At 38.1% G+C, this 14,347-nt stretch overlaps 1 protein-coding gene across 3 annotated transcripts in view; it reads right to left on the bottom strand.

The window, feature by feature from the left end:
* The window catches only part of RARS2 (arginyl-tRNA synthetase 2, mitochondrial), a 75,825-nt gene that overhangs the window by 19,409 nt on the left and 42,069 nt on the right, over positions 1-14,347 (bottom strand). For all 3 annotated transcript variants that reach the window (XR_008955682.2, XM_057302562.2, XM_008976472.5), the window contains exons 7-8: positions 12,278-12,361; positions 8,620-8,696 (exon numbers count right to left, since the gene is read on the bottom strand). Coding sequence is in view for 2 of the 3 variants with exons in the window: in XM_057302562.2 (XP_057158545.2) it covers positions 8,620-8,696; positions 12,278-12,361 (161 nt within the window). In the remaining variant the exon portion in view is untranslated. The remainder of the gene's footprint in view (positions 1-8,619; positions 8,697-12,277; positions 12,362-14,347) is intronic.

The raw sequence follows: 14,347 nt of genomic DNA on the forward strand, positions 1-14,347 counted from the left end.
AATATTCTTAGTATTTCCGCAATATGTACTTATAAAACAAACATTAGTGAAAATCAACTGACACTATCAAAGAGAAGAGCTTTAATAAGCACTTCCCAATATACCTATAAATGCACAATATAAAACTAAACAGTTACCATGAACCTTTTTAATTAACCCTTGGAAAGTACGCATTTTGAAGATATCTTCCTTTTAAGGCTAAATTTAGACACAAAGAGATAAAAAGGCAATTTTAAATTTGGGCTTCATAATAAGGCAGCACGGCTTAGTAAAGTTTTTGAGGATGGAAACACTATTTTTCTCTTAGAAGAAAACACAAAAACCAGTTGTGTTTCCTTTAGGGAATAAACTAAATGTCTTAGACTTCCTTAAAAAAAATTAACATTCCCTTTTCACTATTTCTAGATGTTGGGCCTGCCAAATAGCGTAACATTTTATTTTGAATTTAACTCAGATAATTACAGTAAGCTCTTGGGCTGATCTGCCCAAATATAAAGAACTAAGCATGAAAATTAAAAGGAGTATGATAAGCCTTTCTTATCCCTTTAAATTTGATCCTAGAATACCATTAGCCACATGGGCACAGTTTAACTCCTTGATGTGGGGCTCTAACCCCACTTCTAGCCATGCTTATCTTAGAAATACTGAGAATAACTGCTAAGGATGGTTAGCAAAACTTAGAAACCACAGACCCTTTTTTCATATATTTATGTCATCTTAAAATGCACTGAATTTTTACCTAGTTTAGAAAAGAACATGTAAAAATATTCATGATTATAATTTGAACAACTTCATTATGTTTAATGCTGTTTCACTGATCAGAAATTTCTTAGCTGCTAGTTGATTCCGAACATGAAATGAAAAATTAAAGACATTCAAATGTGTTTATATAATTAAAATTGAATGTATCAATACTGCAAACAGTTAATAATAAAGCCAAAATGTGGTAGGTAAAAAAATAACTAACTTGAGCTATTTCATGAGTTATCAAATTTCTCCTCCTTAATACATTAGTAGTAGGATATAAACTGTATTTCACCTTCCATTAATCTTTTCATATTTAGAATCTCCTACTTTTACTCTATGTATATACATAACCACATTCATTATATCTTACATCTTTATGCAGGGATGATAATTATTAACTCCTTGTAGAGCACCACACACAAGCACCTAATAAATGTTAACATTTCTCATACTGATAAAAGTATTTTTTGCACATTTCAATGGTGTCAGATATTTACTCAGCTATTAATGTGTACTTTGTTCTTGCTAGGTATTTCAAAACTCATTCTAAGAGGAAGACTAAGAGGACAATGACACACTGTAGTGCTGTCCCAAATAAGCAGAGAGAGAGTAGAAAAGCAAGCAGTGTTGGGAAGGGACAGCAGGGAGCAATGGCCAAGTGGAGAAACTGCCAGGATAGAGGAAAGGAGAATTACCTGGAATGGGGAGGAGATGGGGAAGACTTCCAGGAGGAGCAGAAGCTAGGAAGCCCCTGGGGTGGTGCAGGCCCACAGTGGGAAATGGTTCACGGTGTGTCTACATAGCGATCTTGTCTCTAGACCTGTGGACAGGGCAAGGACCACCAGCTAATGTTTGTCACACAAGAAGAGCTGCATGCCTCCAAGCATCACATAGGCTGGGATACTAAACATGTAAGAGACCAGTGTGCACTGAAGACAAGAAGAGTCCTCTAGGACTGTCCTAGGAGACACATAAGAGCCTGGGGAACTTTGCATGATTTAGTAGGTGGGAAATTCTTATCAATGACTTACACTAACTCTTACAAGTGATGGCTGGAATCAGATTTTCTTATCATTTAAAAACTATTTCTTACATATAAATGTTATTAAGGAACAAAATTCATACTAGCCATAACAGTAACATTCCCTGGAAAAAGAAATGTAACTTAAAACAATGATGAAATCTTGAACGCAATTTTTCATAAAATAAAAACTTCAACTGCATAAATATCCCTACATATGATGAGAATTTAGTCTTGAATTATTTACTTAAAGTTGAGAAATTGGAGACTCTAAAGTTGGGAAAAACATTGTGTCTTGAGGAATAGATACTAATTCCATGTTTTTAAAAATGAGAGCAAGTAAACATTATCACTCATTGAATCGGTGCTTTGATCTTGTCCTATTAAAAAAAATTTTTTTTTGCCTACTGATATGGGGAAGCTCAGGGTCAAAACTATTACGTAATATTACCTAGTGATACACTAACTCCTCACTATTTTTCTTTTATTAAATGCCCATCACTGTAATTACCTTAAATCCTGCTAGAAAGGGGCAAGGTAGAAATACTGAAATAGAACCTTTGGAGGCCATTTTGAACTTAAAGAAATTTTTATACTATTTGTGTTATTATGTAACTGTTTTTTTTTTTTTTTTTTTTTGAGACAGAGTCTCGCTCTGTTGCCCAGGCTGGAGTGCGGTGGTGTGATCTCAGCTCACTGCAACCTCCACCTCCTGGGTTCAAGCGATTCTCGTCCCTCGGCCTCCTGAGTAGCTGGGATTACAAGCATGCATCACCATGCCCAGCTAATTATTTGTATTTTTTTTTTTTTAAGTAGAGATGGGGTTTTGCCACGTTGCTCAGGCTGGTCTCAAACTTTTGAGCTCAGGCAATCCACCTGCCTCAGCCTCCCAAAGTGCTAGGATTGCAGGTGTGAGCCACTGCGCCTGGCCTATGTAACCTTTTTTAATGTCAGTGCTAGGATACAGGCTAATCCATATTTTATTGGCATGATATTTATCTCTTATAAGAGGCTGCCCTTACATTTCATAAGAATGGCTATGGTTACAAAAGCCATATTAATAGGCAATATGCAATGAGTCAAGTTCTATTAATAAAACCTTCTATAGCAAAAAAAAGAGGTTAATATGCTTAGAGATACTGTTAGATAATAAAGTCTATTCAAATAATTTAAATCTAAAAGGAAGCCTGGTAATACCTTTAAAAGTATTATTTAAATAGGTAAAAGTAAATGATGACACCCTCATATCCATGATTCAGATTTAACACTTGTTAACTTTTACCATAAGAAATTACTTTTTGCCTGGGCGTGGTGGCTCACACCTGTAATCCCAGCATTTTGTGAGGCCAAGGTGGGCGGATCACAAGGTCAGGAGTTTGAGACCAGCCTGGCCAACATGGTGAAACCCCGTCTCTAGCAAAAATACAAAAAAATTAGCTGGGCGTGGTGGTGCACACCTGTAATCCCAGCTACTCAGGAGGCTGAGGCAGGAGAATCATTTGAACCCGGGAGGCAGAGGTTGCAGTGAGCTGAGATCACGCCATGGCACTCCAGCCTGGGCAACAGGGCAAGACTCCATCACGAAAAAAAAAAAAAAACCAGAAAAAAAAAGAAATTACTTTTCAATATAAGTGGAAAGGCTTTTTGATATATTGTCTAAAGCTTATTGCAAATGTTTTCCTGAATCACTAATGTGAATTCTAAATAAAAAAAAATATTAGTTATTTAACAGCCAATTCACAAGGGAAGAGGAACTATAACAAAACTACTTCCCTGTTTTGTAACCAAAAAAACCAAATTAGAATAATTAAAGAAAAAGTTTCAAATGCTTGCCAACAAAATCCTAGGTCCCACGTACAAAACAGCTAGATGTCATGGGAAAAGAATGCTATAAGGTACAGAGAAAAACCACTAGCGAAGCATATGCACCAAAATGGAAATGCAATAAATGACTGTGGGTGTTAAATATTTTCATCAAAGAAATTCTGAAACTATCATACAATATCATTTCCAAGCTAGCTGAGAAACTGAATATACTAATACTGATTATAGTGCAATTTAGAGAATACTGATCATAGTTCAATTTAGAGGAAGGCAGGCCATAAAATCTGCTACTGGATGGCCTATGCCAAATTCAAAACAAATATGCCAGAAGGTTGAAAGTGCCAAAACTAAACTACTAATTGTGTCCCTGGTATAGCAACTCAGGGGATGAAAGAAAGGAAAATTCTATGTACATAATTAAACCAATGGAAATCAATGGCTCATAAAGCCATTCTATAGTGGGGGTGTGGGGGCATTCACTGCATAGAGCACTCAGGAGCCAGACTACCTGTGCCGGAATCCTGGGTTTGGCCTGTGGTTTCCTCTGCAGTAAACTATGTTAACAAAGTAAGTTAAATTCTGACAAATGGTAATTAGTGTACCCTATAATAGTTACTTATTTCCTGGACAAACAATACATTTTATATTCCACAACTTATATATAATTAGAAAAGGGGGCAAAAGGGAACTATAAAAGCAAATTCATTCAGGCATTTACTGCAAGCCATAATATTTAGGGTTGTGGATAAGGAAGGTAAGGAAGACATGGTCCTTCCTCTCAAAGAGCTCACTACTAACTACAACTTGATATGGAAAAAAAACAAGTGTTCCATCAAAGCTTTGAGAAAACAGATTTTCACAAATAAGAAAGTAAATGCAGATCATCTTAAAAGTTTTCCTTCGAATAAATCAGCCAACATTATTTACCAATACACCAAGCACTTTCCAAGCATAGAATCACGATCTCTGACTTTCTGGTCACCTTTCTGGTGACCAGAAATAACGATGGGGCAGAGTCTCTGTATTACCACCTACGCTATTTGTGACATTGCAGGGCAAGCAAAGGCATCTTTCAATTATTAAATAAATTGAGTTGTTGACATTCAGATTTTCTTTTAGAAACAGAATAACATCAACATTTGCTTAAAGCTCAAAAAAATTCCTCATTTATGCTAACAGTTGTTTTTGAAAGTAATCCAAAGTGACAAATGTAATTTTAAAATGAAAACAGAGTCTATAAAATTTGCATATATAATAACCTGTAGGCTGCCATTTTAGGCTTTGCATATTTTCTGTCCTGCAAAAGGAGAAGGAAAAGAGCAACTGAATACTCTAATGGTCTTGTCGTCTATTACAAATAGCAAAGTGGGTGTATCTTGCCTTCTTTTGTCTGTAAATGCAGTTTCCCAGTGAATCTATTCGGCAAAAGAACACTAATGAAAGCAACACCATTATTATTCGACTTTTTAGTTATTCACAGAAGTACCTTATTGCCCTTATTCCTTCCATATGTGTACCCATCAGTAAATAACCTCTAACATAGATGTTGATCTTCCACTATTTTTGAGTCTCTAAAGGCAGGAAATTATATTAAACTGCATAGAAAGAAATATATTCTTAGGTTTCTGTGGAGTTTGAAAACAGATTCTCCTGAAATATTTAAAATATTGTACAGCCTCAGCAACAGTGAGACTTCGCCTCCACAAAAAACCCACAAAACCTACACCTATATATGGCTAGGCACAATGGCTCATGTCTGTAATTCCAATACTTTGGGAGGCTGAGGTGGGAGGATCACTTGAAGCTAGGAGTTTGAGACCTGCCTGGATAGCATAGCAAGACCCTATTGCTATTTAAAAAATTAAAAAATAGGCTGGGTGTGGTGGCTCACACCTATAATCCCAGCACTTTGGGAGTTTGAGGCAGGAGGACTGTTTGAGCCCAAGAGTTTGAGACCAGCCTGGGCAACATAGGGAGACCCTGTCTCTATAAAAAATCAAAAAATTAGTTGGGTGTGCTGGTGTGTGCTTGTAGTCCTAGCTACTTGGGTTGCTGAGGTGGGAGAATCACCTGAGCCTGGGAGGTCAAGGCTGCAGTGAGCCGTGATTGTGCCACTATATTCCAGGCTGGGCAACAGAGTAAGATCCTGTCTCACATAAATAAATAAATAAATAAATGATAAAAATAAAATGTCATAGAAGACAAAGGTTTACTATTTGCAAGATTAAATAAAAACTTTTGAGGTGGGGAAGAAGAAAGATAAAAAGAATAACTCTCACATGTCATGCTGCACTCTAAATCAATGACACAAGGTCTCCAAGCAGGTATTTGTATTTTCTGCAACATGGGGTGTCTCTGTGTAAAAAGTGAAGTAGAGGTTCCACTTCAAAGACACTTTCCTCCCCGTCTAATTAAGGACAAATAGTGACTTCTCTTAGAAGTAAAATTTATTCAAAGACCTGTCATAACATCCTTAAATATCTGCTAGCCGTAATAAAGAAATCAATATACTTTGTGTTCTTAGCTCCTACAATTTAGCCTAAATATCTGCCTTGGCATGCTTACATTGGTCCAAGCAAGCATTAGGTGACAGCCTGTTCCTCTTCCTTATTTGGAGGTGTTTTTACCTTTCTCAGCATTTCACAAGTTACTTCCTGCTTCCTTTGTTCTCCCCTGCCTTTGCCTCTTTTGAAAAGTTAAAGTTGCTAGCCAATCGGGACAAATACAGAATGTGAGGTTCCGTTCCAGCCAATGGAAACCAGACACAGCAGTACGGTGGATGTGTCAAGTTATAAATGACCCTGTCTCCTTTGTTCGGTATACTCTCGTGGCAAAACTGCTGGCGAGTGTACCCTTTCTGCAGAGAGTAAAAATGGCCTTGCTGAGATAATTAAATTTATGTTCAAGTGCTATTTCTTTGTGGCACCGGGGAACAAGCATGCTATTTCTAAATAAACATTTTTTACATATAACATCTGTGGGCCTGGATCTCATGAAAGATTAAGCTTGAGGTAAAATTATTCAAGTGTAAAAATAAATAAATAAATACAGTAAAAACTCCAGGCACTAAGGGAACATACTTTATAGACAACCATGAAGAATTATTAATTTTTATATTCCTCCCTATCAATAAAACTCTTAATGGGAAAGAGAGAAGAAATCTTTTGGTTAACATGATAAATCAAAATGCAGTCATTTAGAGTGCAGTATTGGCATGGACTCAGGGGAAAATGGCAAACCTTTAAAGGTCTTTAAGAACTGGAATATGGGCTAGGCGCGGTGGCTAACACCTGTAATCCCAGCACTTTGGGAGGCCGAGGTGGGCTGATCATGAGATCAGGAGTTCAAGACCAGCCTGGACAACATAGTGAAACCCTGTCTCTACTAAAAAATACAAAAAAAAAAAAAAATAGCTGGGTGTGGTGCTGGGCACCTGTAATCCCAGCTACTCGTGAGGCTGAGGCAGAATTGCTTCAACCCAGGAGGCGGAGGTTGCAGTGAGCCAAGATCACACCATTGCACTTCAGCCTAGGCAACAGTGTGAGACTCCTCAAAAAAAAAAAAAAAAAAAAAAAAAAACTGGAATATGTTTTTGTTCAATTTAACTGCAAAGCCAGCTGCAGGAAAAAATCACGTTAACAGGAAAATGATGAAGCACTCTCTGTGGCTTAAGCTGGAGAAGTAAAGCATTATTTTTGCAAGTGCTTTTTCTCACACACAAGCAGAACATGTTTAGTTTGATCCCCTGATCTGTCACCAATATGGCTGACTTCGTATCCGTGTTTCCACTGTGAGGCCCAGAAACGGCAGAGATAACAACAGGGACAACAAAAAGGAAACACATCCCTGGAGATTGTTTGGACAGGAAGGGCTTTATTAATAAACTTCAGGAAGAACTGAAGATAAAGAAGCAAAGTATCCAAGGGACTAAATGAAATAGAGTAGGCAGAAATTCACATTGGACAAAAGCCAGGAAAATGAGGTGAAAGATGTAAATGGAAAAAGCACACACAATTTCAGAGAGAAATAGACAGGCTGTCCCCCACACCAGAAAAAGAACAAAAATACTCATTTTTCAAGTCTAATTGATATACAGTTATTACCACGAAAAAAGCTGCAGTACATATTAACTGACAGAAAATTGAGAAATTTCTGTGTCGAATAATTATCTTGCATGTTTATTCTAAAAAGATTCTATACCTGAAGAAATACTGTCCCAAATCAACTAAAAGGACATTTAAAAAATCTTAGATTAGGAAATAAAAATAACCTAGTAAAATAAGTGCAACATTTTCTTTCTTTCTGAGACAGGGTCTTGCTCTGTTGTCCAGGCTGGAGTGCAGTGTCATGACTACAGCTCACTGTAGCCTTGAACCCCTGGGGTCTACCAATCCTCCTGCCTCAGTCTCCCCAGTAACTAGGACTACAGGCACAGGCCACTGTGCCTGGCTAATATTTTATTACTTTATAGAGGCCAGGTCTCGTTATGTTGCCCAAACTGGTCTTGAACTCCTGGTGTCAAGCAATCCTCCTGCCTTGGCCTCCCAAAGTGCTGGGATGCAAGTGTGAGTCACTGTGCCCTGCCAAAAGCAACATTTTCAATTATGTTTTGGTTCCTTGTTTTAAAGAACATATTTTTTAAACCTCTGGAGGCTGGGCGTGGTGACTCACGCCTGTAATCCCAGCACTTTGGGAGGCCAAGGTGGGTGGATTACCTGAGGTCAGGAGTTTGAGACCTGCCTGGCCAACATGGAGAAACCCCATCTCTACTAAAAATACAAAAATTAGCTGGTTATGGTGGCATACGCCTGTAGTCCCAGCTACTTGGGAGGCTGAGGCATGAGAATTGCTTGAACCCAGGAGGCAGAGGTTGCAGTGAGCTGAGATTGCACCACTGCACTCCAGCCTGGGCAACAGAGCGAGACCCTGTCTCAAAATAAAGAAAAATAAACCTCTGGGATTAAAAACATGTTACGAAGCTACATAGTACTCTGAAAAATTTTTGAAATGTTTTCTTGCCAACTTACTTCAAAGAGATGCTGTAGAGGATTGGACTGCAGTTTTTCCTCATAGCCAAACAGCTGGAAGCCAGTTCCCAGAAGACCTACCATGATAATCCGTAAATGAAAAATTATAAAGTTGAACAACAGAGAATAGGCATGACAGGGAATAGGTGTAATTCTATAAAAAGACCAACCTGTCATATTATGTATCCTGAGAAGTATTACAAAACACACTTTCACCTTCTATGACCCCATAAACTGACACAAGTCAAATTCAATATTTAATCATAAATTCAACATACTGAATAGATCACTGAAATTAAGCTCACAGAAACCAATAGGTTATGAGCTCATCAAAGGTAAAGTCTAGGACTAATTTATCTTTGTACTAACAGTGCTGAACACCACCCTAGCAGACATTTAAAAATAAACATTTATTAAGCATCTACTCTGTTGAAGTGACATCATGAAGCTAGACACTAGGCACTCAAAATTTATTTAAAAAACTGATGGAAACTGTTTTCAAACTTTCTTTTTAAACTTGTAGGCATTAATGCGAAGACAGTAATGGTTTTGTTGTTATATTAGTTCTTAAACAAATAATTGGAGGAAAACAGCAAGGTAAAACTTGGAACATCCTTGATTATTTCTCAGGTTCAAGGTAGCCAAGCAACAAAAATCTTTAATTTGACTGTGTATAATTTTTTAGTCTTTGATGATAAATTCAGAGTTCAGGGACAGTGTTAATTTGAACCTAAAAAAAAAAACCCAAACACCAAAAACTAACTGAGGTTGGTAAACTACATATCAAAATTCCTAGTACAGTCTGGGAGTATGTAGACTCAAGATATTCTGCATAAAGATGATCATAACTTCCATTAGAAAGGATATATGCAGCCTGGGTTAAGAGGAACATTAGTTGGGAGGGGGGAGGGATAGCATTAGGAGATATACCTAATGTTAAATGACAAGTTAATGGGTGCAGCACACCAACATGGCACATGTATACATATGTAACAAACCTGCACGTTGTGCACATGTACCCTAGAACTTAAAGTATAATATAATAAAAAAAAAAGAGGAACATTAGTTTTATTACTTTAAAAACCAATTTATGGCTGGGTGCAGTGGCTCATGCCTGTAATCCCAGCACATTGGGAGGCCAAGGTGGGTGGATCACCTGAGGTCAGGCGTTTGAGACCAGCCTGACCAACAAGGAGAAACTCTGTCTCTACTAAAAAAATACAAAATTAGCCTGGCATGGTGGCACATGCCTGTAAACCCAGCTACCAGGGAGAGTGAGACAGGAGAATCGCTTGAACCTGGGAGGCGGAGGTTGCGGTGAGCCGAGATCCCGCCATTGCACTCCAGCCTGGGCAACAAGAGCAAACTCTGTCTCAAAACAAAAACAAAAACAAAAACAAAAACAAAAAAACAAAACCAACTTATTGGCCAGGGGTGATGACTCACTCCTGTAATCCCAGCACTTTGGGAGGCCGAGGTGGGCGAATCACTTGAGGTCAGGAGTTTGACACCAGCCTGATGAACATGGCAAAACCCTGTCTCTACTAAAAATACAAAATTAGCCTGGCATGGTGGTGCATGCCTATGATCCCAGCCACTCGGGAGGCTGAGGCAGGAGAATCACTTCAACCTGGGAGGCAGAGGTTGCAGCGAGCTGAGATGGTGCCACTGCACGCCAGCCTGGGTGACAGAGTGAGACTCCATCTCAGAAAGAAAAAAAAAAATGTATTTCTATATCAATTACCAAGCTTCAGATCTAAAGGGCTTTACTGATACACATTTTTCTATTCAAGGTTCAGTAGAAAGTGGGACGTGACTGAACACAGGACACAGGAATATACAATACTTTGGAACTTAGGAACAAGAAGGATGACTGAAGCTCTATTCACTTTCAAGCAAGAGCAAATGTGATTATAATTCAGGGTGGTTGGAGCAGTGTGTGGAAAGATGCTCAGTGTTCCAAAACACAAAAATGGGAAAAGTAAGGGCCAATTCCATTTAACATTCAGCCTAATACATTTTCAAAAACTAATTCTGTGCTTAGAAACTGCCAACTTTCAAATGGAGATAGCTGAAACAGCAAAATTATTCTTTAACAGTGATGGTTATAATGGAAATGTTGACAGATCATTAACCATAGCAGTCCTTTAGAGAAAAAACTGCTGTAACGAAATCCTGCAGCTAAAATTTAATGAATACCCTAATCACATATTTGCTAATGCCTCTGAAATGTCTAAATCGGTCAAACTAATAAAAATCAGTGCCATCTATTAAGTCTGACTATTGAGCCTAGGGCCTAGCCCTCTGACTACCAGCTGTTGTGAACTACAGGTTGATTTTTTAAATGCAGGGCATGTATTCTGATTCTTCCATAGTGAACAGTAATGGTTCTGTTAACAGGTTCAAGGTCTACTCTTCTTAGAGTGCTTCTTATGTGACAAGCACTGTAGATATAAAAGTTAAGTCCACGCCTTCAAGGAACATGCCTAGTAGGGCAGGGAAGCACACAAATAAGAACATAAGACAGGAGCCTTACCATACTTGAGTAGAGCTGGATACCAGGAAATTGGTGATGTGAGAAGATGGGCAAGGGTGTGTCTCTGTGTCAGAGAATGCTTTATAGAAATGATACTAGAGCTGTTTCTTAAAATACACATGGTGGTAACAACAGATTTTTTTGAAAGTTTGTATTTCACAATCTACCCCGTCCTTCACTACCATAACAACTTCATTTACCTTGCCCTCTCACACCTTGATTACTGGTTTACATGAATTAGGAATGGTTCTGAGTAAACTCATTATATGAGAGATAATTTGTGGTAGTACTTAACTGTTTGGATCGCACTCCTCTCTTTTTCTCTTTTCCTTTTGGACTTTCCCCAACCCACTCCTACCGCTCACTGTACAGTTAAAGGGGAAGACAAAGTATCACCCTTTGCTTATCTTCTGGGCCACTGGCTATGGTATAACAGTGGATCCTACTTCATGTAGAATGGCCCAGGGAGGCTGGATGTCCTTAGATTGAAAAATGGCAGGGCTGTGGTTGAGAAAGGTGTACACAGTTAGACTTACTTCTTCCCTGTATACTCACTTCTACATTTAACTAATAAAAGTAGGCAATTTCTCTTTATTAAAACCACAAAAGCCTACATCAGGTCTTACTCTGGGGTTGCTTTCTTGAGACAAGGTCCTGCTCTGTCAACCACGCTGGAGTGCAGTGGACTGCAGCCTTGACCTCCTGGGCTAACACGATCCTCTTACCTCAGGCTTCCGAGTAGCTAGGACTACAAGGGCATGCCACCATGTCTGGCTAATTTTTTTGTATTTTGTAAAGACAGGGTTTCGCCATGTTGCTCAGGCTGGTCTCAAACTCCTGGGCTCAAGTGATCCACCCGCCTTGGCCTCCCAAAGTGTTGGCATTACAGGAGTGAAATACCATGCCTGGCCCAGGTCTTCTTTGAATGTGTGAAGTTACCTTCCCCAAAGGTAACTTGTGTGGTGAGAATTACTCAAATAAATAGAAGATTTTATGCAAAAGAGCCATTAGGAAAAAAAAAAAAAAAATAGGTAGGACATACTACTTCATCCAATGGGATCAAAAGTTTTTACAAATTGAATTTTACAATGAAATGAAAAATAAAATCTCAAGTGTACTTACCAAACTGCATGCCCCAATCGCCAAGGTAATTTATTCTTATTACTTGATGTCCTAAAGCTTCTTTGAGATTTGCTATAAAATTTCCTAGTAATCAATAAAGTATACAGTTTCTCATTCTTGTTATCCATTTTTTGACATAAGAACCATGTACTTCTCTATTATCAAAGCATAAGTAGAAAATTCTTTTCACTAAATTTACCAACTCAATGTTTTTTACTAAAACATTCATCATTGTGTTTTCATGTGTTATGGAAAGGGAGTAAGAAATTACTTGTAGGGCAGTTATTCCAAAGAATCTCACATTTTCACAGTAACAGGACTTTCATCTACATTATTAATAGGATTTGAGGACATGTTAGAGTAACTGCTATTCTAGTCAATTTCAAGAAGAGAAAAAAAAAAATCCCAGTAATTAACAAGAAATATATTTGTCTGTGCCCTAAGAACCGAAGCCTCACTGTTGTATTTTCCCTTTTTGTGTTTTCTAAATAGCTCATTCTATCTCCTTTTAATCACTAACATCTACCCTCTGCATGCCTGCTCCCTAACAGCATGTAATAATCTAAGGCCTTCACTTTCCCATACTGCTGATGCTGGTTTCACACTCAACATCTATTCTGCTTTCCTTCTTGGGTGCCCTCATCTACTGCCGAGGCTGAAAATGTAAAAAGTACAATTCCCAGAGTCTCCTGTGGTTAGAGTTCCAGAAGTCTTCTAGGTTTGGGCAATCAGATACAGTGTCTGTAAGATTTGGAAGGGGAGCTACTTCTATTTTTTTATGACAAGCACAGTGGTGGGGGCTTTGTTTTTTTGTGACACCATGAACAGAGGTCCTAGTATTCCATGATGGCCACCAAAGAAATTGAAAGTATATGGGGCTGCCTCTTATGCCTGTATGAATTCTAGATGGCATGGCAGGAGTAGTGGCATTTTCTTGACCATGGCAGTGGCAGCATGGTTCTAGAGCAGTGCAAGGGATTGCAGAAGAGGCAGGAGCTCCCTTGATGACAAAGTTCCATAGTGCAGTTTTGGGAGTTATTTATGTCAGCTTAATCCAAAGCTTCTGCAGCCCTCCAACAACTTTGTAAACCATTCAATATCCTACATTAAATCCTCTTCTGCCTTTACTAAGAATGGATTTAGTTTTTTGCAAATAAACCCTCACCAATATCCACACCTGACTTAAACTACTGCAGCTATCTTCTTTTCCAGCTTCCCTAGTTCTAGACTTTCCCAATCTATAAAGTCCCTGCAATTGGAACCCGTTTTTCCAGCTGGCACACAGATGGCATATTCCTATTTTTTTCTTAGCCCCTTGTTACATCACAAATCCAATTAAATGTCCGAACCTAGACTTCTGGAATTAGACTGTCTAATTTCAAATCCTGGCTACAATACTTTGGGATGTTGGGAAAGTTACTTTTGGCTGCTGAATTTCTTCATCCATAAACCAGAAATTAACAGTATTTACCAAACTGGGCTGTTATAAAATTGAATGATATAATACATGAAGACACAGCATGTTAAGTTCTCAAATATTATCTCTAACTGGTCCAAATATTTCCCTCAACTGTGAAAACAACTTTATCATACCCTACCCATCATTTACTCACTCCTATACTTTTGACTTACTCATATAGCTTTTTTTATACTGTATATTTCTTATACTTTTTCATCAAGTCCTGTCATTTCTTCTCTTAAAATGCTGCTCAAGAACAGTAAGAGCTGACCCCACAACAATCTATGCCACAAGTACTAATTTCTCCAATTCTGAAAAGTATTGAAGTACAGGTTAAACAACTTTCTCTTAAGCATGCAATAGGACAGATTTCTACATTGGAAGTGAGATTAGATTGAGATAAACTCCGAAGTCCCTTCCAATTCTAATATTATATAATTTTAATTTCAGTTTTTAAATTGACCTGCTGTACGACATGTGTTAAATAAATGAAAATCGTAAGTATATTATACACTGAAGCATTACAACTATGAAGTACTATATAGTAATCTCTATTTATTGAAATAGTCTTTTTTCTTTTCTTTTTTTTTTGAGACAGAACCTAGCTCTGT

The sequence above is a fragment of the Pan paniscus genome, chromosome 5 (assembly GCF_029289425.2).
Source record: "Pan paniscus chromosome 5, NHGRI_mPanPan1-v2.0_pri, whole genome shotgun sequence".
Taxonomy (NCBI): Eukaryota; Metazoa; Chordata; class Mammalia; order Primates; family Hominidae; genus Pan; species Pan paniscus.